Source organism: Dunckerocampus dactyliophorus, chromosome 19, assembly GCF_027744805.1.
Source record: "Dunckerocampus dactyliophorus isolate RoL2022-P2 chromosome 19, RoL_Ddac_1.1, whole genome shotgun sequence".
Classification (NCBI taxonomy): domain Eukaryota; kingdom Metazoa; phylum Chordata; class Actinopteri; order Syngnathiformes; family Syngnathidae; genus Dunckerocampus; species Dunckerocampus dactyliophorus.
In genome coordinates, this window is record NC_072837.1 from 6,437,658 (window position 1) to 6,462,055 (window position 24,398).

General features: G+C 41.4%; 2 protein-coding genes across 5 annotated transcripts; both read right to left on the reverse strand.

The window, feature by feature from the left end:
- Positions 1–459: 459 nt before the first annotated feature.
- gpr176 (G protein-coupled receptor 176) lies at positions 460–17,237 on the reverse strand. 4 transcript variants are annotated; one of them, XM_054762634.1, is made up of 7 exons: positions 17,007–17,237; positions 16,562–16,868; positions 12,918–13,170; positions 4,297–8,144; positions 3,960–4,226; positions 3,778–3,873; positions 461–1,996 (listed from the first exon to the last, which is right to left on the reverse strand). In XM_054762634.1, exons 2-4 carry the CDS (start codon positions 16,788–16,790, stop codon positions 6,929–6,931), a joined length of 1,698 nt encoding a protein of 565 aa, XP_054618609.1. In that variant the 5' UTR covers positions 16,791–16,868; positions 17,007–17,237; the 3' UTR covers positions 461–1,996; positions 3,778–3,873; positions 3,960–4,226; positions 4,297–6,928. The 4 variants fall into 4 exon arrangements, with proteins under 4 accessions (XP_054618612.1, XP_054618609.1, XP_054618608.1 ...); XM_054762636.1 differs by having other exon boundaries at positions 463–1,996; positions 5,729–8,144; XM_054762633.1 differs by having other exon boundaries at positions 3,960–8,144.
- Positions 17,238–18,749: 1,512 nt separating this feature from the next.
- On the reverse strand, positions 18,750–24,398 carry LOC129172316 (acyl-coenzyme A thioesterase 1-like). Its single transcript, XM_054761924.1, has 4 exons — positions 24,122–24,398; positions 21,604–22,120; positions 21,327–21,529; positions 18,750–20,638 (listed from the first exon to the last, which is right to left on the reverse strand). The coding sequence occupies exons 2-4, from the start codon at positions 22,058–22,060 to the stop codon at positions 20,048–20,050; spliced, it is 1,251 nt and encodes a 416-aa protein (XP_054617899.1). The 5' UTR covers positions 22,061–22,120; positions 24,122–24,398; the 3' UTR covers positions 18,750–20,047.

Below are 24,398 nucleotides of genomic sequence, written 5' to 3' on the forward strand. Positions count from 1 at the left end.
TCTGCAGATTATCCACAACAATGGGCACATGTTGTCAACGGCGGCCCGAAAATGTGTTTTCTACGTGACGTGCAGCCTCCAAACAACGTGACACCATTGTAGTGCCATAAGAGCAAAAAAGAAATAGGCGAAAAAGGCTTTTGGAAAACACAAAGACTGAGTTTTAGCCAGACAATTGCAACACGCAACCTTGAAAGTAGTCATTATATAACCGTTCTGACCCCTTTTCAACACAATAAACAACGCAGAAAGTTTGGAGCTTGCAAAGTTGATGCATGACGTCACATGAAGCATCAGTGTACCTCACGACACCTTGCATTTTTCTTTTCCTCCACTAAGACCGCAGTGTGTCCATATGCGTTGTCGATTGTCATCCAAGTTAGCCAGTCCTAATGTTTTAATTAGGGAGCTCAAAAATTCCTTGATGCGCAGTTAACGTGCGCACGGCCTGTTTGACCCTCTGCCCACAGCGTAGTTTGAGGAAACGCAGTGGTGTGGCAGTTGATGTTGAGGAACAAGCGGCAACAAATATCGAGCTGGAATGGACAGAGAAATGGTAAGTTTGGCTTCAAAGCCCTGGCAGATGGCTCACTCGGCAACACCAAAGTTATTTGTATCTGCTGTCGCTGCAAGTTGAGCTGTCAAGTCTCAAATGCCAGACAGAAGAGAGAAGGTACCGGAGCACTGCAGGTATTTTTATTGTCATTTATACAGTGCTACCTTAGCATACGAGTGTCCCAACTAACAAGTGCTTTTTGGATGCGAGCAGTTTCTCGGCTGATTTTTTGCTTTGGACTGCTAGCTAAAATTTTGGTTACAAGCTGCTACTTACGGGCAGGCACTTCTCTATTTGGAGGCCTTGTGTCAATGTGACAAAGGCGGAAGTGAGCTAGCACACACACAGCGCTCAATGAGGTGTCAGTAAAAGGAATGCAATATAAGCAAGGATTAATAAGCAATTCTCCACACTACAAGCCAGTGGACCATGAAAAGGATTCTCACACTGTAATTTCAATGAAGAAATACACATGCTGTGGGAACATGGGCGTCCGTCTATGAATATTGGACTGAGGTCATTGCGAAAGTTGACTTCAATTGCAGAATGTTAATGTTAATATGGATGACGGCATGAATAATTCCACTGACGACAATTCCTGCTAAGACTACAGTAAAACAAAGCCGATCACAGAAGTGGAGGCAATGCTCTGCCTCAGAAATTCATCATGTGCTCAGTCTTACCGCCAGCCAAAGAAGATTATAAAATGAAATGCTTCTCCAGTCTGGATGGCTGCAACTCGAATTTGCTTCACACGTCGACCAGAATACTTGTGTGCTTTTCTATCAATGACACATGGAGTGTGGCTACTTTAGCTTGGATGATCTAAAAAGACTCCAGTGGAAGGGTACGGTCCGGGCCGCCCACCCTTACACACACAACACGCACTGTGCGTAGGACCCCATCATCCATGCGGGGTCCCATTTTGCGCGAGGGGGTAAATTCTCGGCAAATGCAAATCGCTGCCGTGAAGCATAGAGCACCATGTCAGCACGCAGCAGAATAAGACAATATAATGACAGAATTAACCCACTCACTTGTCACTGGTGGTGTAATGTTACAGCTGCTCCCTTTAAATTCTGTTTTTTTGTTATTTTGTGCTAAAAATCATTTATTGAACAATTTGTTTCCCATTGTTTTCACATTACTCCAAAACACACATCTAACTAAATTCAGGTTCAAGTCAAATAATATAAAAATAGGTTTTAATTACTCGATAATCCAACAACGGTGAGGGATGCCGTCAAGCTGAAGGATGAGTCCTATCAGGCCTTTTTGGTCCATGGGATTCCAGAGGCAGCTGACAGGTACCGGCAGGCCAAGAGGTTTGCGGCTCTGGCGGTTGCCGAGGCAAAAAGTCTGACGTGGGAGGAGTTCTGCGAAGCCATGGAGAACAACTTCCAGACGGCTTCGAAAAGATTCTGGACCACCATCCGCCATCTCAGGAGAGGGAAGCAGTACACTGTCAACACCGTATATGGTGGGGATGGTGTTCTGGATTAAATGTATTGTAGGTATTTTTGCATATATTTTCCCACTTTTTTCACTTAAATATTTCTGTCAACTGGACTAAAAAATTCATTTTAAATGTGAAAAAAGTTGTGCAACAACGCTTCTTGGTAGCAATGGATATTGTTCGATCAGGCGTGAATGCACCGTTTGATCTGATAGCAGCATGGCACATGAGCGGGATATGATGCAGATTCACGCTCTTTGTAGACATAGCAATGGATTGTGGGAAAGCCTGGGGGGGTGGGGGAGTTCCAGCTTGATAAATATTTGAAGTACTGCCTGGCTGTGACGATCAGCCAAAGGTTCATGTTGAGGCTTTGTACAATGTCTCACCAAGGAGACAAGCAATTGTAACAATGACAGAGTCATTTAATAAATAAAAAAAAAAACACCTCAAAGCTTTTGGTTGTGGTTGTGCAAAAGATTTATCTTTTCCTTCAATTAATATTTAAACAAGCCTGGACATACCTGGAATTTCATATTTCTTTTATCTGTATGACAGTACAACTTAAGTGATGATTGCACATACTGGGGGTGCTGTGTTTTATAAAATGTTTTGAATTATTTTACTATCAAAATATATGACCTTACATTATAAGCAACAGTGCTCCTATTAGAACGACTGGAGTTTTTACACTATTGTATTGATTGGCTGAGTAAACACAGCACACAGCCTCATAAATATTTCCTATCAAGTGCATATGAGGGCAAATGCAGTGCTGCTCTCTACAACACACTTTCCACATGGTATCACAACTACTTCCACCATTATCTATCATGTTCGCTCACTGTATTTGCTCATGTAATAAGACATGAACAAATCAAAAACGAACAAAAAGTAAAGTGAGATTAATGATGTTTCAGGTGTGGGTTTGGTTTCCTGTGGTTGCTGCATAAAACAAACTGGCCCCCCTGTGAGGGTCGTGGAGGGACGTCGAGAGGCTACACTCATAAAATGTCTTGAAGGTTGGCAGCGTTTTGTACAGTTAAATACCAGTAAATTTGTATTACGGGTTCTCAAAGGGTGCACAGTTTTAAAAAAGTTGAATCAACTTAAAAAAGTTAAGCAGCTGCCTGCAAAGCATTTTTGAGTTCATTCAACTTTCAAAGTTTTTGTTATGCCAAGTCTAAAATGAAAGTTAAACAAACTGATAATAAGGAGTTTGTTTTTATTGGATGTTAGATGTGTACAGTAACTTTAAAATCAGCGTACGCTTACACTTTTTTTTTTTTTTAATTGCACAAGTCAATAACTTTATGTTCTGTTGAATAAACATGAGATCATTTTGCGCATTTCTCATGACCCAAATCAAAAAGCTTCCTTTTACCTGTCCACACACAATTCATTTTGCGTCATGGACAATTTTTTAAATTAGACAACGATGAGGTCATCTAGCACGCCCACCACAGTAAAACTGCAGACCTGCGGGAAACACTTATTGCAATTTTGTTTTGTTGGAGGAGAAAAAAACTTGTTCGACACCAGGGTGTGCAAACAAATAAGATAGAAAAGTCCTGTCTGATACAATTCTGTACTTTGGTTAAGTTGCATTAGCAGTTCACACTACCAAGTCAGACCCATCACATGGGAAGTACATTTTTTAAATACACCCATATATCTTTTACTCATGACTATATACGTATCTTACGTCTCTTGACTGGTATTGAGGTAAAAACAACTTCTATGCATATTGAGTCCATCTACTCACCAGACACGTCTTCATGAAGTTTCCGGTTTCTTCTTTCATGTACACGGGCAGACCTCTAAGAGCTGCCGTCTTCTTAACGGTGAGTACATCACACGTCTAAAACAGAGAAATAAAGAAAAAAAAGATAAAAAAAGTGTGAGCTCCAATCAACAGCAGTAGCCTAAACTGCTTAGGGTACTTACTTGATCACCAAGTTGTTGTACAAGCATTTTCATGGCTTTTTCTCTTTCTTTTTGCAGGGAAGAATCAGTCTGGCTAGTTGGGTTGTCTGGGTGGAAATTCACCTCGCATCTTTTGGTTTTCTTCAAACGTCTTGGGTCTTTACTCGCTCTTTTTCGATTCACGGTGACATCTGAGCAACCGGCTGATCGTAGCTTCTGGCGGTAGTTCCCCATCTTATATTTTATGCTCATAGTCCAGCTGTGATGGCCTGTTTCTGGGCCCTGATCCTTAAGACAAGGATGCTTTTCAATCAAAGCAGCAGCCACAGACTAACTCGTTTGGTTGGATAAGCCTTACAAGTAAAAACAGTGTGAGCTGTGGTGTCCAACACTTCCATTTTCATGTCTCTTGGTAATGTAAGAAGAGTTCCATTTTCTTGAAAGTCCTTGTTTGCTTTTTGAAGGTGTAGTTCTACATCATATGCAAACCCAGGAATCACAAACGCAAGTGGCCACAGTGAACTTCATCCGCCCAAACGTTTATTTTTTTAACAATTACCAATTTTCCAGGGGCCCTTGGAATGGTCTAAAATGGTCAATAATGTAAAAATGTACAGTTAATTGGTCCATTGGTCTGTATCGGCCAATCTCACGAAATCGGCAGCATAAAACCTTGATCGGAGCATTAGGTATCAAAGAGGACAAGACAACTAAGAAAACTACATTTCCTACACTGTAATGCATTTTAGATTATGTGTTTTTTTTTAACTTGCGTTTGTGAAATAAGTATTGAATGCAATGTTAGTTCGATCACTCATCCCAAGTGGATTGAAAGGCCAAACAATTTTTATTTTATTTAAATGTATTAAATGATTATAAGCATAGTACTCTAACATGGAATGCATGTTACAAATGTATCACAATTACTTCATGGAAGTTATAGCACTGTGCTTTGCCTCTTGATGAAATCACAATTGTTTTAGTAACATTATTATGAACATAATCAAATAACTGTACTGTGTATAATTATTATAATTTCATACCAAGCCCTGGATTTACTCTGTACCGAGGATTACACTGAATTTTCTCATGCTTCTCTTTAGTCTTACTTCAACCACTGCCACAGCTAGATCGCAGTCCTGTGCAGAAACACTTGTATGCAGCTGGTGCTGCTCAGGACTTGTGTAGAAGGCAGTTTTCACTTTCTGGAGACGTAGTAAATTATACTGGCCTTAGGATTCCACGTTTTTTTATTTCCCACGTGTTTTTAACCACACCACGCCGTATACACGACTACTCTGGTTAATAGACTTTGGCTCCCGCGTGCACGCAGCAGCTGGTGAACGCGCATCCACCCAACACGATAACACTGTCAATCATTTTCGTCGAAGTGCCTTTTTTCTGCAGCCGGAGGGATGAGGTGTTAAAGCATTTCATCCACCAGCTTATTCTCATGTTGCTGCGTGTTCGTGTCCAGCTTCGATGAACAGTTGGTCGACACGGCACGTTAAATTAAACGCAACTTGTCTAACAATTAACATTACTGTGCTCCTAATTACACTCTCAACTGTTCTGAATTGAGTTTAAGGTATCGATACGCTGATATTATCGGCGTATTATTACACAACAAGCGTTTATTAGACCTCAACGCATGTATGTCTTCACATAGTTGAAGCTAACTTTCACTTCTTTTAACGTGGGATTTCTGCAGACTTTTGAACATAAAATCGACTGAGACAGCCAAACCCTGTAGTTAATTGGGCCAATGATAACATAAAACCATCAGTTACCTGACCTCGCGTGCCATGGAAAGAATCAACGTTGCCTTAGTTGCTCACGGCGCATGCGCGACGACAGGACGTTTAAAAACCGGAACTGAAGTCAAGATAATTTGTCTCAAATTTTCACTTTACACTCACTGAACAAAACAGTAGTAAATGTTGACTGAACATTTTTTTGTGTGTTTTGTCAACATTTTGCAAGTCAAAGTGTTAACTTGACTCATTAGCTCAATAACTATGGTAACAAATTGCAAGATGTTTTTTTTGTTACAGTGCAGCTAATTGGTTCCGCGACTGTGACAAGGGAATTTCCGCAAAGTAGGTTAGATCATAGAAAACCTGTTTACGACCTTCTAAATAAGTTCTTTAACATTATTAGATACAGTATGAACTAACACCCCTATAGTCACCTTTACACTCGTCCAAATATAGTGACGCAGGGGTTTCAGAGTTGAGTTTTACCTTGGCGTGGGCTATGCCGCAACTGTAGCCCGTGTTTTTATTTGGGATCATTTTGCCTGTTGTGAAATCATTTAAACCTGCAATAAAAGCCAGTTGTTCTGGCGATCAAGTCTGGCACCGAACATTACTGACACAAATTTAGGCAACAAATATGTAACAGCTTCAGTATGCATACATTTTGACTAATAGGCCGTATTCAACCCCAAAACAGCATGATTTATTAACTCATATATTTTTGAAAGACTGTGATAGACTGAAGCCGCCAAATTTGAACTGCAAAGTGGCGAGGGACAGCTGTATTTCCAATGTGAATAATTTACCCAATACAGATGGCAAATAACCAAACACTATTATCTTCTAATTAATTTGTTTAATTACAGTTTTATTACATTACCAAATACCGGAAAAGGAAATGACAATAACTCCAGAAAAAGAGAGTGACGTGTCTATACGAGGGGTTTTCAAAGTGTGGTACAGCTTCCCTTCCATTACTCCCTGAAAAAGTCATTTTCTGCTCACCCCAGTCTCTGTTTGTTTATGCTACACTTCCGCTGAAGTCTTCTGGCATCTCGCAGGGGGAGCACGCTTCACACATTGAAAACCTCTGGCCTGTTGGCTGAGAAACAGTGAACAGTAAACAGGTTTGGTGAAACCAAGCGTCTCATCTTCACCAACAGTCAGTCCAAGAAAAACGTCCACATAATAACTTCTGTCTAGCGTTGCAGATCAGAGTCCACCTGAAGGAGCTCAAGGGTCCACAGCAGGAATAGTGCTGACCTTGTTATTCCTGCTTATCCGCCGTTCGGGTCGTGGTCTGGGCAGCTTGGTCTGGATCAGCTCCTCGGGAGTGTTACCCAAAGGAGGCAGCAGCCTCTTCTTGCTATTCCTGGTCTCAGGTAACCACTGTGGCGGCAGCTCAAAGGGTCCAAACCCAAAGTGTGTGGGGTCTTCCGTTTCTGGAAGCGTAGCCGGTGCCACCTGTGACGACGACGTATAGGCGCACGTGTGGACGGGAGATGAGCGTGATGCCATGGTTGAAGGTGGGCACTCCTTGGCGAGGCCACCTCCGTGTCCCTGCAACAAATCGTTTTTGGTGATAACCTGTGTTGTAAGTCCTTTTTGCCTTGACCCACTCTTGTTGTCCTCTTTGGGTCCTTCTTTTCCCTGAGGAGGAATCTCATTCGCTACATGCTCCTCTTCCTCCTCAGAGGGTCTAAAAATCTGCTGCTGGCCAATGTTGAACATCTCCAGAAGCTGGCTTCCAGAGCGACCTGCCGTCTCCAGTCCTACGGGTTCCCCTATCACAGCTTCCGCCCCGAGAGAAGCCAGACCCCCCGTGCTGACCACGTTACGCCGGCTGTAGCGTCTGTGGATCCTGGACAGCAGTTCCAGGCAGCTGTGGCGTGCCAAGCGATTAACAATCAGGAATAAAAGAGGGTTGGTGAGCAGGGACACCTTAGGTAGCCACAAGGCTGTGAGATACAATGACACAGGCAGCTCTTTGGCATCTACCAAAATGGTGCGATAGACCACCACAGCTCCATAGGGGGTGCTGCAGGCAAAGAAAGCCAGCACTACAGCCAGGAGACTGGCGTGCAACTCTGCCTCTCGCCGCGACACATACGGGATAGAGATACTGTTCTGTGGAGTCCGCAAGGCCGCGATGATCACCTTCTTCTTCTGGCTGGCGCTGAGAGCTCTGCGGATGAGCAGCATGAAGAAGAAGACCAGAGCCAGAGGGAGGATGACGGTGGTGATGTTGTAGATAAACACGTACACCGTGCGCCCCAGGGAGTTGCCGTGGTCGTCTGTGCAGGACGATGCGACGTACACATCCGTCACGTTGGTCAGGACAAAAACAGGAAGGCTCACCAAAACGGCATGGACCCAAATGTAAATGACCAGATCTCTGGCTCTTGCATCCGAGATCTTCCTCTCTAATGGGTACAGGACGGAGTAGTATCTGGAGACACAAAGGGCAAATGACCATATGTTATACTGACACTGCCTCTCTTAAGTTCCGTAAATTTCAAAGTATTGAGCACACCTGAATGTAAACCACACCCACCAAATTTAAAGAGAAAAAAATTTGTGTCTATATATACCTACTGTATATATAGGCCGCACTTGTCTATAAGGTGTCCATGTTCTGACATGGGATATTTACACAGAAGGACACACTATAAACCTTGCAATCCTACCTACACTCTGTGTTCCCAGCATCATTCCTTAGCTCAGATGAGTGGGATGTCAACTGCGTTTTTCAAGCAGTCCAAGCAGAAGCTGTCGTAATTCTACACTTGATCAAACTTATTTAAGATTGGTCAGATCAAAACAGATAGGATCAGGTCAGGTCAGATCGCTGCGTAAGACTTCAAGACGTGACATTAGCGTCCATTTCACTACTACCTGGAACTGCACTCTAAGCATCATGGGAACTGTAGTTATTTTAGTCGCGTCATTGTTTGTTTGTAAGTAGTGTCTTATAGTCCAGAATTTATGGTATAAACAAAAGGAATCTACCGAATTTCCTCATGTAGTGCTCAGGACCTTTATTTATTTTATAGCTATATGAACAAAAATACATTATTTACAGTAAATAAATAATCATTTTTGGACCAATTAAGTCTGCGATTGGCTGGCGACCAATCCAAGGTGTACCCTGCCTCTCGACAGCTGGGATAGGCTCCAGCATACCCAAGACGGTACAGCAAATGGATGGATGGATGGACCAATTAAGTGGTGACCTCTCACAGCACGCTAATGTGCCTCAGCGCAGTTGTTGGGGATCACTCGTCTAGCGCTTTGTACATGCGAACCGACAGGTGGCGAACTAAAGAACAAAGGCAGAGATTCAACTCTTGGATATGAATAAAGTATCTATCTGTCTGTCTAGAGTGGGCAGAGGGGGGAGAGGGGGGACTGGGCAGAACTAACCTAAAGGTGCAACCCCCCCCCCCCCCCCCCCCCCCCCCCCCCCCCCGAACATTAAAATAGACGCATACAACACTGGAAAACTAGCTAGTAGGCGACTAGATTGGAAATTTCCTTCTCCATGTGACAAAAGACCATCTTTTGGGAACTCGTTTACGACCGCGCTTTAATCAATGCGTGAGATTGTTTGTGTGCCTTGGCTTAGTGCTGCTGTTTTAATGAGCAACAGGCCCTGCTGGGATCAGCACTTCACTTTTTCATCTCTGTGTGTGAACAATATGTTCTTTGACCATGTTTTTATCTTGAGGGGGAGAAGGAGGCGTCTATTTGGGGAAAGGCCACTATTTTTTTTTTAAATGCGATGATACCTCCCCTTGTATGTAAGTGGTTCCTATCTAATAGTTCCACATTTCAGACGTTCTTATAGACTAGATCTCGGGCAGGACCACGGCAAGCCCATCCATTAGTGATGTGCAGATCGATACTGAATGGGGTGTCACAAGATCTTGCGAGAATAAAACGTAACAGGATTTCTCGTGTGCACGAGGCCTGGGACGATAATAAATCAATTAATTCATCACACAACAAATGGAAATGAACTCGACAATTTTGCCAGCCTCCATGTGTTGCCATGTGCATGCGTGTCTGTTTTCATGGTCTCTTGCCTCTAAACTGGCAGGAAGAGGGTTTCAGCACCTTTGTTCCATAGAACAACGGCATGAACGGAGTGAACCCTTCTGTCAGTCATACGGTCTCTTTATCTCGGTGGGTGGAGGCGGGGCCGCTAGCATACACACAAAGTGCTGAGGAGTGTAACGTCGTAGAAATTCAATTAGTAGATTGCAATATATTATCACATAGTTTTTCGATTTTTTTTATTGTACTCGTCTCGTTCTCCTCGACCCAATCTCGTGTGTCGTCTCTTCTCGCGAACCGAGTGTGATACCGTCTTCATGCTTGATTCTCAAAACAAAATATCGATACTTTGGACAATTCAGTCATTTGAGGTCATGTCTGAAACGTTGGTCTGTTGAAAGGATGACCAATCATAAACGGAGCCGCGTGCAAATTGTGAATGAAGTTTTCATCCTTATAGTAGTTCTTAATAATTAACCATTTATTGTGATGGTTTTATTATTTTATTCATTTCCTTTTTTATTGTTTAAAATACCATTTTCACATATCTTATACGATTTTGTCCTCCGTTTTTTCTGTTGTATTTTTGCTTGGTTATATTGTATATCACCCTGCTACCTCAATATACTTCAGGATTTAAAATAAATATATGAATAACTTAAATTCATTATTAATTTGATTAAATGATTTGTTTGTTTAAATTCATAATTTGTTTAAAATAATAATTTCTTTAATTCATGAATTAATTAAAGTCTTGGATTCTTTATGCTATGATATCAAATACTCTTACTTTTTTCAAATTTATCAGACACATTAGGTGAAGTTGCAGAAAATATCAGGATCACCGATACTGGCCGGAATTTTACTCAGTATCGAGTATCGGATCGGGAACTAAATCAGTGGTATCACACATCACTACCCTCCATCCATCCATCCACTGGAAGCCATTCCATTTACTGCCTCTGTCTTGTTTGAGGGTTTCATAACAGACGAGCTGAGGGCCTAAATAAGAATCTATGAAATAAAACAGAAAAAGAAACTAAGCCTCCATTCAGTCAGGTAATTAGAGGTGAGGCTCACCTCTACTAATCTGTGAAATCTACATGACTATCATTATTGTTAATCAATAAGCCTGAATGCTTGTGATAGGTGCACGACACGAGAAATACTCCTCAACATGCTCATGAAAACAAAATAAATAGCATCTCAATAACCCATGAATGTGCAGCGCAGCATGCACATCTTCATTACAGATCATACATGTGTAAGTGACCTCTCATCCCCCTGTCTTTGCTTCATTGTCAGCTAAATCAATTAAGAGGAGGACTGGATTGTCTCTTCATCAGCCTTGTTCATAAGCTGCACTGCAGACCCATGGTAGCGTATGTACTCTCTCTACAGTAATAACACCCACCATAACAATAAATAATTCATCGTTTGGATAGTTTTGATAGCTGCAACAGAGAAGCCGTACGGTATCTTCCTGCCTGCAGTTTGGAGGTTAGCGGACAAACTTCTCAACTAAATCCAGTTTTTCCATTTTTGTATTGAAATCAATTGATAGGTGTGCATTGTTTTATAATTAGAGCGCTGTAGACATGAAATAACACCCCTATAGTCATCTTTACACTTGTATTACCAAATATATTAAACAGAATAATACAAAATAATCCATTTTAGATATAAATAAGACAGACTCACAGGTTAGCATTAACAGCGTACTTCCTGGTGGCTTTTGTCTGAAGAATGTAACGTTACTGACACCTACAGACAAGTGTAGAATACTACTCTGCTTCCGCTGAGAGACTCACGATGCACTTCGATTAATTTACTAACAAGCCTAGAACACATGCAGTGAACATTCACACAGGAGCTGCTGTCGGCCACTCTCTACACTGCAAACCTGCTGCTCTCGCTCAGCCGGCCGATGTCACGCATGTCACTTCCCCGGCCCCACTTTTTAAAGGTGCACACAACAAGTCCTAGATAGTGTATTTACGCTTCATAGCACGTCTTTTGAATGTCTCATCTTAACATTTTTGTTCATTTAGCCATTTTATGCTTGAAAATGCTTAATTTAGGCATTTAGGTGAATACATAACATCGCACCCTCACTCTATCACAGTTTTTAAAAAATGGATTAATTCATAAATGACCCCTGCTTCATGGTTGACTACAGCTTATTATTGGTAAAAAAAATATGCATTTTAAGCAATTTTTACATATTATTGGCCTAAATTAAGTATTTTCAAGCATAGAAATGTTCCAAATGAACTAAAAATCCAAATACAGTTTAAGGCAATACAAGACATTGATGAGCTGTATTCTACACACGCCTCATACTTGATCGCTGTCAACAATGATTATTGCAGGTTTGAATTAGCTCACAACAGGCAGAATAATAACAATAATAATCATCATCATCGTGATCACAATCATAATAATAACACGTGGCCGAACTGAAACCAAACTCTGAATCCCCGACATCACTTCCTGTCCACACGTCGGGAAGACATTTATTGAAACACACACTAGCACGAGTCTTATTTATGTCTTAAATAACATATGTTATCTAATTTTATCTATTATATTGGGTAATATGAGTGGAAAGGTGACTGTAGGGGTGTTATGGTATGTCTGGAGGGCTCTAGTAATATTAAAAACCATATGTTATAGCAGGTATTCTATGCGCTAACTACAAAAATATTTGATTTATAAATAAGGAATCCTACTTTGCAGAACTTCATTTGTCTCGGTCTGGTCTGGAACCATTTAACCGCGATAAACGAGGGATTACCGTATGTGGAAATGTACGATATGTGGACAAGTGCAGTCATTTCAGGCTACTTTTTCCACACATCAACACATGATTCACCATGAACAACTCGGGCCTGCAAAAATAGAGCTGGAAGCATTGATGTCTGCAATTACAAAGCACCATTGTTCACAGGTGACGCACGTTACCTGACTTGGTCAAGCAATTTAGTCCGTAAAGCATCAGTTGAATACTATTAAACCTTTCACCTTTTTTCAGGTGTATTTCCAGACTGAACAAAGCGAGTGGGAGGCACCCAGGCAGCCTTTTTATAAACACCTTTCATGGTCGCAGCGGTTATGAGCAGCTGAGGGGAAGATTTTTTTTTTTTTAATTCCAACATGAACTGACCTGTCTAGTGCAATGGCGCTGAAATTGAGCACGGTGACCGAGCAAAAGAGCTTCTGGAGGAACTTGATGGCCTTGCAGAGCAGCAGAGTGTGGAGCCACCAGCAGCACCGAGGGCTGGAGCCCAGTGCCACGTCAAAGGGAACGCACGCCAAGCCGGCGCAGATACCCGTGCAAGCCAGGTTTTTGATGAAGCGATTGGTCACCGACTTGAAGACGTTTGTAGAGCAGGTGCACCACAACACTGTCGCGTTCCCTGTGGGGAGCCGGGAACAAAAACAAGAGCTTTAAAGTGAGATCAGAACATTCCCGGTATCCAAACTTGCCTGGTGGGCCTCATTAGCTGCTTGGATTTTAGTATGGGTTCTATGGGACTCTTTTCAGGATATTCATGTGGGGAATTCGGCTTTATTTGATGGGGTGCTCATGTTCACATTCATGCACATGCCTTCAATGTATTGACATTTAAAAAGAAAGTGGAATGAATCCGTTTAGAATGGCGGACCTAGTCACGGTTCTCCATTTCAATGAGAATCTTGGAACATTGGAATTTGTAAAATAGATGTCCGGAATGAGCTGATCATTTTGAAGTTGGAATGGTTTGAATCAGTTGCCAGCTGCTGAAAACATTGGTGGAAAGACCACCATTTTCCTTCGTTTTCAGAAACCTGACCTTATTACCAAATGCAACTGTTGACGGGCATGAATCAATTAGCAATTCTTCAAAATTGCAATTCTCCATTGACCGGCAAAATGCGTTATTGTGACAGGGCAGTTGCTCTAAATGTGTTCGCTGTATCCTCATGCTGACACGAAAAAAGCATAATCTCGACAAAGTGTTACGCGTTTCTGATGAAAAACGGGTTACAGTGCAGCCACGGAGAGGAAAACACATCAGACCTTGAAAGGCACTCCAACAAAATGACCCAACTCACAGCTCCCATATCTGTAGCTGACTGACAGATAGTTGGAAGAGCTCCGGTATTTCTTTTCAGACGTGCAGTGAAGCCTGTTTTTCTCTTTTTTTTTTAACAAAGCTGTCCTCGGTAAAGTGTTGGCAGGCTCATCTAGCCAGGGGTGAGTCAAAGGCAGTTTTTCTCTCCGGACATCATGGAAACCCGTGAGCACAAAGCGAATGTTTGAGCGCCTTATCTCTCAAAAATGGAGCAAACAAGTGAGGGAGATGATAGATTTTTCTTATGTTTGGTGCTCATAAACAGGCTGTAGGCACACATACAGTATATGACTGTTTATGAAAAAGTCAACAAGGACCTTGAATGGATTCATGTGGTTGTTTTTGTGCCTCCCTCCCTGCACAGCAGGAGCAGGTGTCAGAAATTCACAGTTGCTAGGGCCATTTTTGTCACTTTGGGCATCCCATTGACTGACTGTATTTCATCATGGCTGCCTATTCAGTCTGCAGGGGCTGCAGGAAGATAAGACAGGAGAGCGACCTGGTAATTGCGTCTGCCGTCCGTGTGCATCTGGTGCCTCACAGGGCGGCAGGATCACGTTTGTGGCCGTGGTTCCGAAATGAATGGCTCCTCCCTCACCTTCCATCATTAGCTGACAGTTCAAATGTGAACCGTTTTCTATTTACAGCACAAAACAGCTCAAAATTGATTATTATAACATATTTGTTATGTGTTGCTATTACGTCACGTGAAGACATGGTGACAGGTCTTTTATTAAACAAAACGCAAGCTCACAGGAGCTGCACAACACCCAAAAATGCAAATAGGAAAAAAACGAAGAAAAGCTAGCAGGCACAGCTAGGTCTCATGTAAAACTCACCATGGGAGGTGGAAATGCACCCAAAAAGGGGGAATGAATCCAGGAAACGGGAAAAGGTCTTAACGGAGATACCAGCGGGGAGTAGACAAGTAGTAAGTGTCCAAAGCGAAACACAAGTCCAGGCAAATACGAATGTCCAACGAAAGCAATAATGGTGGAACAAAATGATGCCTAAACAAAGAAAAACCAATCCGAGAGTCAGACATTTATGTTGGTATGACTAATTTAGACATATCCAAACGACAGTTGTTCTGCGTGTGTGACACAACACTGGGTGATGGCAGCATTTTCGCTCCCACTCCCTGTCAGCGCTTTTTTCCTGCGACTTCTGCGAGCTACGGCGTGTTCGCCTTCACAGCACCTGTGTATGTGCTAATTGACGGGAAAACGCTTTTGCTTTACATTTCACCGCTGTTTGTAGAAAAGCATGAAAACAATAAAACCCTTTACTTTGACAACAAGTGATGACACAGATCCCCTACGAAAAAAGCCAAAGAAAAAGCAGAACATGTGCTCGGGGAAGCCTTTGATACAACAGCACCCTGCGTGATGTCGTACCAGAGGTGTCCAAAGTGTGGCCTGGAGAAGAGAATTTACAAGAAGAAAGTTGGAAATGTAAAAAATTAAATAAATAAAATAAACAACAACAGCAGAAATAGAAAAAAACAGCTGCAAATTTATGAAAATAAAGTAAAAAAAAAAATATTAAGAGAAAAAAAAGTCATATTCTAACAAAAAAAAAGGACGCAATTTTTTGAGAATAAACTCATAATATTGTGAGGAAAATTAATTCGTCATTTTTGAAATATTAAAGAAAAAATTAGGAAAAATTAGGTTGGGGAAAAAGCTATAAAATGATGGGAATAAAGTCAATATATTTTGGGAATAAAGTCATAACATTACAAGAAGAAGATTTACAAAGATTATTTAAGAAGAAAATGGAAATATTTGGGGGAAAAAACTGCAAAAATGGGGAAAAAAGATGCTTATACTCACTCAGGCTCACTCTATATCACAAAGATGAGCTTTTTCTTGAAATATACATAAATTCTTAGCATATCTTTACAAAATATCAAAGCGGACCTTTCATTTTTCACCATGCGGCCCTCGCTGGAGAAGGATTGGACTCCCCTGTGTTGTACACTACATTAGTTGCTTGGACATTCGATTTTAGACATTTGGAGGTTGCACTCGATATTGCAGTCTTGTCCTTGAACAGTATACAGGGGCCAGGGGCCATCACTTACTGCACATAAGTAAGCGGTTGGTTATTGAAAGTGGAGTACTACTTACTCTCACTGTGTTTTTGAAATATATCAAGCATGTGCGTCACAAGTCCGGCAATCAGGCACTGTCGTTTTTTCTTTTTTTTTTCTTTTTGAAAGCTGCACCACATGTTGAAATGTTTTCCGAGGCGTTGACAAGGACGAGTGGAACAACATCCAGTACATGGCTCAACCTTACCACTCGGCTTGGAAAGGAATCCTTTGTTTCGCGTCTGAAAACGATAAGACACGTAAAACGACTGCACGTCAGAGATGCCCTTGAATTAACTGCAAACTGCGGTTTAAAAGGGGTCACATTTTGCATGGGACCACAACATTTTGTTGGCTTACTGACGGAAGACATTGCTTATAGTTTTGATGAGTGAATCAGAAATAACATCTGACGCGTAATCCTCCTTTTCAGCAATGTTGTGATTATGTTTCTTTTTTAGGCAGGGTTATAAAAATTCATACATGAAAATATGGAATGAAATCATGCAAAAGATGTCTTTTCCACATTTTGGGGGGACTACGGAAGAGTGACACTAATTTGAAGCAGACTGATAGAAAGACAGAGTGAGGACTTACCAAGTAGAGACCCAATGAGGATGAAAACCTGGAGGGTGGTGGTGAAGTCCCGGTAAGCTTGCTCCTGGATCAGGCGGTTCTGGTCCTCCGGTGCGGTTCCCCGGGCAGATGGACTGCTGCCCCACCGGGTCGGCGGGCTGGAGGAGTTGAGGAGACTCAGCCAGATGTGAGCAGCTGTCATATTGGATGCACCGTCCCCCACCATCGCAGCCCAGCTCCCACTCTCCATACCGTGGTCCAGTGTTTTTATTTGATTGATTTATTTATGATCGCTGGTGGATCTTCCACTGGAACATTTTTAAACTGCCTTCAAAACAAACCAACAAAAAAATAGGTCGCAGTGAGTGGAATAAGATGGACAAGGCATCGCCACACATCACCGCTGCATTATTACATGATGAAGAGCAAACACAGCAACGCATTATGTGATCAATCAGTCGCATACATCCATGTGCTCCAAAGCTGCACCGTTGCTTCCCATGCAACGTCCATTCCGTGGATGCAGCGCTCTGCCGGGGCGCCGAGACCATCGCCTCGCTCCTTCTCTCGCTGGCTGTCAGACTGCTGCTACACCGTGACGGGTCGCCCATTGGTCGGCTGGCTCGCGAGGAGATCCCCCAGAGAATGCATACGTTACAGCGTGACACTTGTGAAAGTGGAGGAGGGGACGAGGATGACGGAGAATTGACCGGAGGGGGGCTCCGCCTCTTTTTTTTTTGGCATCAGAAGCTCCTTCATGAATGACAAGCAGACACTGGTGGCAACCCAAACGATCAATGGATGTCTCGTTAGAACAACGCATAGAGAACACAGTGCTATTATGCTTTTTATTTTTTATTTTTAATAAAGACCTACAGTGTGTGGTATGACAACACGTGACCTTAACGAAATAATGGTGGGAAATAATTGATTAAATCGTTCATTAATTGTTCATTTCTTTTTAATAAAGTACTTATTTCATTACCAATACATATATTATCCCATTTAATCAGGGGTGTCCAAAGTGCGTCCCGGGGGACATTTACGGCCCGCGACTGCTTTTTTTTGCTGACCTCGGAACACAAAAAACAACAGCAAAAATGGGGAAAAAAACCCGGTAATTTTACAAGAATAAAGACAAAGTATCAAGGGAGTAAAGTCATTATTTTAACAGAAAAAAAATAGCACAAAGTTGAAATATTATAGGAAAAAAGTTGTAATATAAGAAACAAACCAAAAAAAGAATTAAGTTGAAATTTTCTGAAAATTAGGTTGGGTGAATGCGATAATGTTATGATAATAAAGTCAAAATATTATGAGAACATACTAGTATGAGAAAAACATGGAAAAGTTGAAATATTTGTAAAAAATTTGTAAAAAAAAAAAACAGTTGATAATAACAATAATAATACACTTTTTCTCTGACAAAATGAATACATATTTTATATGTGTAAAATATATATACTGTACATATATATATACATTATATTAATTAATTATATTATATTAATACATTATATATTCAAAAAATGATTGTTTAAAAATATATTTCCCAATTTAATAAATGATTACACATTTGAATACATTCTAATTATTTATATATTGTTTAATTTCAGTATCACCTATTATATGTTTATACAGTTTCGTATAAACCAAGGGTGTCCAAAGTGCGGCCCCAGGGGCCATTTATGACCCGCAGCTTGTTTTGTATTGGCCCGTGGCACATTGTAGAAATAAAACGAAGCCAAAAAACCCAGCAAAAATGGGAAAAGTAGAGTAAAAAGGCAAAATGTAAAGAGGAGAAGCTAAAAGGTTAATACTAATAATAAAACAAAGCTTTGTCTTTAAATATCTTTTTTTGTGTCAAGCCCCAAAACTGGTAGCATCCAACACGTCCAGGAAGTAGACGGATTAACTGCACTCCAGACTTTTCGTGTTTTTAACAAGCTGGCCGTCGGTGGATGGTGCAGGTACCTTGACTTGATGACTGCTGGGTGAAATACTGTCACCTTGTTCTGTGTGTTCCTTCGCAACTTCTTGTGACATTCCTCTTTCGTTTGGGAAAACGACTAAAATAGCGCGCACGCACGAACGCAGGAGCAGTTAACATGATAAATGTTATTCAGGTGAGATGTTATTCGAGAGGGCCGACAAACAAAATGACTAAAACTGAATCCACGCAAATCATCAGTTTACTAAACGTGCACTTTATTTAAGATTCTCTGCCCATTGAATGGGTTACCTGTATTGAGCTGCAACTTGATACATGCAACCAGTGGATTGCTTGTCTTTTTGGACCCGAAACAGCCACAAACATCCCAAAATGTACCATAAACACACACAATCACTTACAGTGTTATAAATCACAGCAAAGCAGTTATACAGTAGGTAATACGACAAATCTTCTTAGCGATACAAAACCAATACCATTGCTTTTAAAGTATAAAACTGTCACCCTTAATCACAGTAGTTCATAACAATGACAAAACCCCCACTCTATTTCAGTTTTTTTAAAATGTATTCATAAATGGTCGCTGTTTCATGGTTGAATATGATCTATTATTAGCAAAAACAAAGCATTTTTTAGCAAATTGTACATATTCATGGGCTAAATTGAGCGCTGTCGAGCATAAAAATGGCTAAATGAACGAGTATACAAATATAAGGCATTCAAAGGACGTGATATGAAGTGCAATACAGTGTCTGTGACTTGTTGTGTGCGCCTTTAAGAAGCAGGGCCATCTGTGGCATCAGCTAGCTACAGTTGACTGTTAGCTGTGTGCTCACAGCATGTTAGCAGTGTCGGGAGTGGCCGACAGCAGCTCCTGTGTGAATGTTCACTGCACGTGTTCTCTGTTTGTTAATGAAGCGATTGAAGCGCATCGTGAATCTCTCCTGAACCACAAACAGCGACAGGAGAGAAGTATGCTACACTGGTCTCCTGGTGTCAGTAACTTTGCTAACGTGTGAGTCTTATCCTATTTATCTCTAAGATGGCTTATTTTCTATAATTATGTTTACTAAATTGAGTAATACAAGCGTAAAGGTCGACTATAGGGGTGTTATTTCATGTCTACAGGGCTCTAATAATGGTGAAAACCGTACTTAGAGGGTCATGAACAGGTTTTCTGTGCTCTAACTATGAAAATATTCAATTTATTACTATAGAACCCAACTGCACGAAAATTCACTTATCGCAGTCGATGGGGCAATTAACCGTGATAAACGAGGGATTAACATGAAAGAAACGTCTCTTATTTGACTATAAATGTTGCATAATCATTTGAACCTGGAAAAAGAAGGGTTCACACAGTACAGTATACAGTATAAGATTGATTCCAATGATGAGTATATGTAAACTTATGACTGCACCTGTAAATGACTAAATGTAACCACCACCCCTTCAGCAACGCTCATAACTGCCAATGAATATAATTTCAAACGCTTCTCAAATTGTACAGGATATGAGCATTGTTGGCAACCAGACTTGGATACACGGCACGCTACCTAAATAGTGCCGGTGTTGTTCAAGTGTCTCTTAAAGAACTCTTGGACTCGCTCCCACAGGTCCAGCTGAGCCTCCGAGTGGGCTTTTGGCTCCCCACCAAACACCACAGCACTCCCTATTGCTGCATGGAACCCAGATGGGCACAAGGGCATGTAAGGAACCTCCAGAAGGTGACCAGCATTCGGATAAGAAACCACCTGAAATGATTCCTTGCCGTGACTCTCCAAAAGCTCAGCGGCCTGCTTGGCAAAAAAAGCGCTGGTCCAATTGTGGTCGTCTTCCGAGACAGCAAATAGAAAGTGGCACGTGGCACGCTCTATCGGAATCAAAGACGCTCTGTTTCTTTCCAGGGTTGGGTCCGGCATGACGGTACGTATATCTGCAATCCCAGATTCTGTCATTTGCGTGTTCTCCATGAGAGGTTGGAGTGGCGGTATAACAATATCCTTGTAGTGTAATGGAATCACAGTATTTGCATTGCAGCCATTAATACAGACAGTTGCTGTGATACCTGGGAGAAAAGATGCCATGGACAAACCCAGAGCGCCACTATGAGACATTGATATGACGCCTATGCCGGGACCTTGAACCTGTAGAAGACATATAATATTTACATAAGGCCTGTCAAATCATTAAAAAATGTACTAAAGTTAATCACAGTTTTCAAATGAATTAATTATAATTAATCACCATTGCCACTATGTGTGAAATATGCCCATTCTTGCTATATTTTATGAAAAAAAGATAAATGACAGGACACAGTTATACATATTTGTATGTATTATCAGCACTATATAAATTGAAAATGCAAATCGAGCTAAAAGATAGCGCACATGTCTGAAAATGTATTTGCTAGTCTCGTTAATAGTAGCAGAACATTTGAATCAGACTCATCACGAAGGGTCGTGTAAGGTTTGTAGCGTTTTATGCAAGACTCCGCTGAATTTAATGATATCATCATATCCTGATACATCCCAAAAATATTGTGATACATGCCAAGGTCCGTATCGCCCAAACCCAGTAATTAATTCAATAAATGAGTGACTGCAAGTAATGTGCTATTTTTGGAAGACCTAATTTCTTTTAATGAATGTGCGACTTTATCAGGGTTATACAAAAAACATCCAGTGGAAACAGTTATGACTTTGACTCAAATTTAGTGCAAAAGATGTCCACCTAACAATGAACACGCAGATCCAGAAGTTCTGTATGATTAAGATCTTTCTTTTTGGTGGACGTGTACACGATACTGACACATACTTTTAGAAATCGACTAACCTCTGGATGATTCTGTAGATAGTTTGCAGCCTCTTCAAGATATTCCAAGTCCAAGCGTTTGGGGTTTTTCGGTAAATCTTGGTAGCCATAATAGGCCAGCGCCAGCACCACAAAACCTTTGTTTGCCAAAAGGCTGGCTCTTTGTTCACCGAGGCCTCCACCGAAAGTATATAAATCCACGATTCCAGGGAATGGCCCTTTTCCTGAAAAGAACTGAAAGTCAAATCAGGGGGTAGAAATACTGGCGGAGGAGTGTCACGAAGCAACCAAGACCCACCTGGAGGGATGAACAGGACTCCTCGCACTCTTCCTTCCTGCACAGGGATTCTCTTCATGCCCTCCATCATGTATCCTCTCTCATTGGTTTCACAGGCAAGGAGTTCTCCAGTGTCGCCGTTGTGTGCCGCTATCTCAACTATGGTCGGGCTCAGCACGTTCTTTTTCACAAGTTTTCGGTGTGGAGTCTCTGGCGCCATGGCCCACAGCAAACCCATGGGCTCCACTCCGGTGTAGCTCCCTCCCAGAGAGGGGGCACTGCTCACGTCTACCAGGCCCGTTTCATCAGCTTTGTAGAGGGCAGACGCTTTGAAAACTACCCCTTTGTCATCAACCAGCCTGGACCTTAATTCTACTGGTTTGTGGGGAGCGAGACCCTCCACTCTCACTTGGACCAGTTTGTCAAACAGACAACGAACACTGGGGAGGATTTTAAGGCGGATCTGAGAGAAAGCCATTTCAGTTCTTGTGACTCAGAAATGTTCCAAAACTCGCTTTCAGTGACGTCGCTACAGCATCTGTCAAGGCAAGGAACATGACTCACATGAATGATCTTCAGTGCATGCTCGTCAGTCAAGGCACGGGACAACAAAACATGACCACAAATAAACACAAGACAATATATAAAGTACAGTTGCAAAGCTTACAGTACATACACTCATCATGGGCATGAATGTAGCTGCAGTCGATCGTGATTTGTCTTTAAAGGAGCAAAAACAAGTCTGTTTAATTACAGACCACTGGCTTGAATACCATGAATACCGTCAAAACTAACTCTTAACAGGTTGAACGACATGAGAGACAGGTTGAACGAAATAAAAGATACTCAGGACAATGACAAAATACACTTAGGAAGCGACGAATGATGCTGCATTATTTTTTAAATGCATTTTTGGGCAAATTTCAATATTAGTCTATGACAACACAACTGAACACAAAATGTCTTTTTTTAATGAAACTTTTTTATTAAGGGTAGAAAAAAATAAACAAACTTACATGGCCCTGTGTGAAAAAGTAATTGCCCCTCTGTTAAAACATGACTTTAATTGAGATCTATCAGTCTGGAAAAGGTTAGAAAGCCATTTCTAAAGCTCTGGGACTTTGGGACAGTGGTGAACCTTTCCAGGAGTGGCCTGCCAACCAAAATTACACCAAGAGCGCAGAGACGACTCATCAGAGAGGTCAGAAAAGACCCCACAACGACATCCAAAGAACCGCAGGCCTCGCTTGCCTCAGTTAAGGTCAGTGTTCATGACTCCACCATAAGAAAGACTCTGGGCAAAAACGGCCTGCATGACAGAGTTCCAGACAAAAAACACTGCTGACAAAAAAAGAACATTAAGGGTTTTCTCAGTTTTGCCCGAAAACATCTTGATGATCCCCAAGACCTTTTGGAAAATACTCTGTTATCTGACGAGACAAAAGTTTAACAAAAGAAGGTGTGTGTCCCATTACGTCTGGTGTAAAAGTAACGCCGCATTTTAGAAAAAAAAAATTCATACAGTAAAATATGGTGGTGGTAGTGTAACAGTTTGGCGCCGTTGTGCTGCTTCAGGACCTGGAAGACTTGCTGTGATAAATGGAACCATGAATTCTTCTGTTAATCAAAAAATCCTAAAGGAGACTGTTCGGCCATCTGTTGGTGAAAAACAAAATGAAGACTTTGGAGTGGCCTAGTCAAAGTCCTGACCTGAATCCTATTGAGATGCTGTGGCATGGCCTTAAAAAGGCGCCTCATGCTGGAAAACCCTCCAATGTGGCTGAATTACAACAATTCTGCAAAGACGAGTGGGCCAAAATTCCTCTACAGCGCTGTAAGAGACTCATTGCAAGTTATCACAAACGCTTGATTGCAGTTGTTGCTGCTAAGGGTGGCCCAGCCAGTTATTAGGTTTAGGGGACAATCACTTTTCCACGACAGGGCCATGGAGGTTTGGATTTTTTTCTCCCTTAATAATAAAAAGTTTCATTTAAAAACGGCATTTTGTGTTCAGTTGTGTTGTCACTAATATTTAAATTCGTTTGACGATCTGAAATATTTAAGTGTGACAAATGTGCAAAAAAAATAACAAATGAGGAATAAGGCAAACACTTTTTCACACCACTGAATGACACTCATGCCCATCGTGAGTGCATGTAAACGTCTGACACAGCTGTAGGTCCCTACTAGAGTATCGTAAAATGATCTCCATGAGCTGTTAACATCGTTAAAAGAGGTAACGGTTTTGGCACGTTGTATATGAACCCCAACAATATTTAACCATTACACTGTGATTGATAGATACAGTAATGCTTAAGAAGGTAAACATTGACACATGACAACAGAAAAGATACACAGAAACTCATGCAAGCCCACAAAAAAGAGTCTAAGAGTAGGTTGCTCAACAGAAGAATACCATTACAGGTTACAGCCTGTCACACAATGTTTCTATGCCCAAGAGAAGTTGATCAGATGTAATATAAATAGAATCCAAAACACCGCACAAGCCACGAAAAAACAAAGCAAATGCAAATCATACCTTTTGAGCGCAGCAGGATCGATATGTGCTTGAGCTTGTAGAGCACACATTCTAAGGAAGCTATAGCAATGTGCTCCTTCACTCCAAAATGACAGTGATTTAACACTCCGCCCAAATGACGGGGCTTGGATTCGGGTTTCTTTCTTTTCATGTTACACAGCATTTGTGCTGCTGTGACACCTCATGTAAGGTTTTAAGTATTTACGTTCGAGTGTCAACAAATTTAAAAATGTCTAGCTGTACTTTGATGATTGTACTGACAGAGAGGGATGAGACA

Bases quoted from the DNA above. Each gene is read 5' to 3' on its own strand.
- LOC129172316 (XM_054761924.1), bottom strand. From the start codon at position 22,060: ATGGCTTTCTCTCAGATCCGCCTTAAAATCCTCCCCAGTGTTCGTTGT. The intron at 21,530-21,603 runs GTGGGTCTTGGT...AGTTCTTTTCAG, and splicing joins AGTCCTGTTCATCCCTCCAG to GAAAAGGGCCATTCCCTGGA. The intron at 20,639-21,326 runs GTTAGTCGATTT...TGTCTTCTACAG, and splicing joins ATCTACAGAATCATCCAGAG to GTTCAAGGTCCCGGCATAGG.
- gpr176 (XM_054762637.1), bottom strand. From the start codon at position 16,790: ATGGAGAGTGGGAGCTGGGCTGCGATGGTGGGGGACGGTGCATCCAAT. The intron at 13,171-16,561 runs GTAAGTCCTCAC...GGCTCCCCACAG, and splicing joins CCTCATTGGGTCTCTACTTG to GGAACGCGACAGTGTTGTGG. The intron at 8,145-12,917 runs GTCAGTTCATGT...TTGTGTCTCCAG, and splicing joins AGCGCCATTGCACTAGACAG to ATACTACTCCGTCCTGTACC.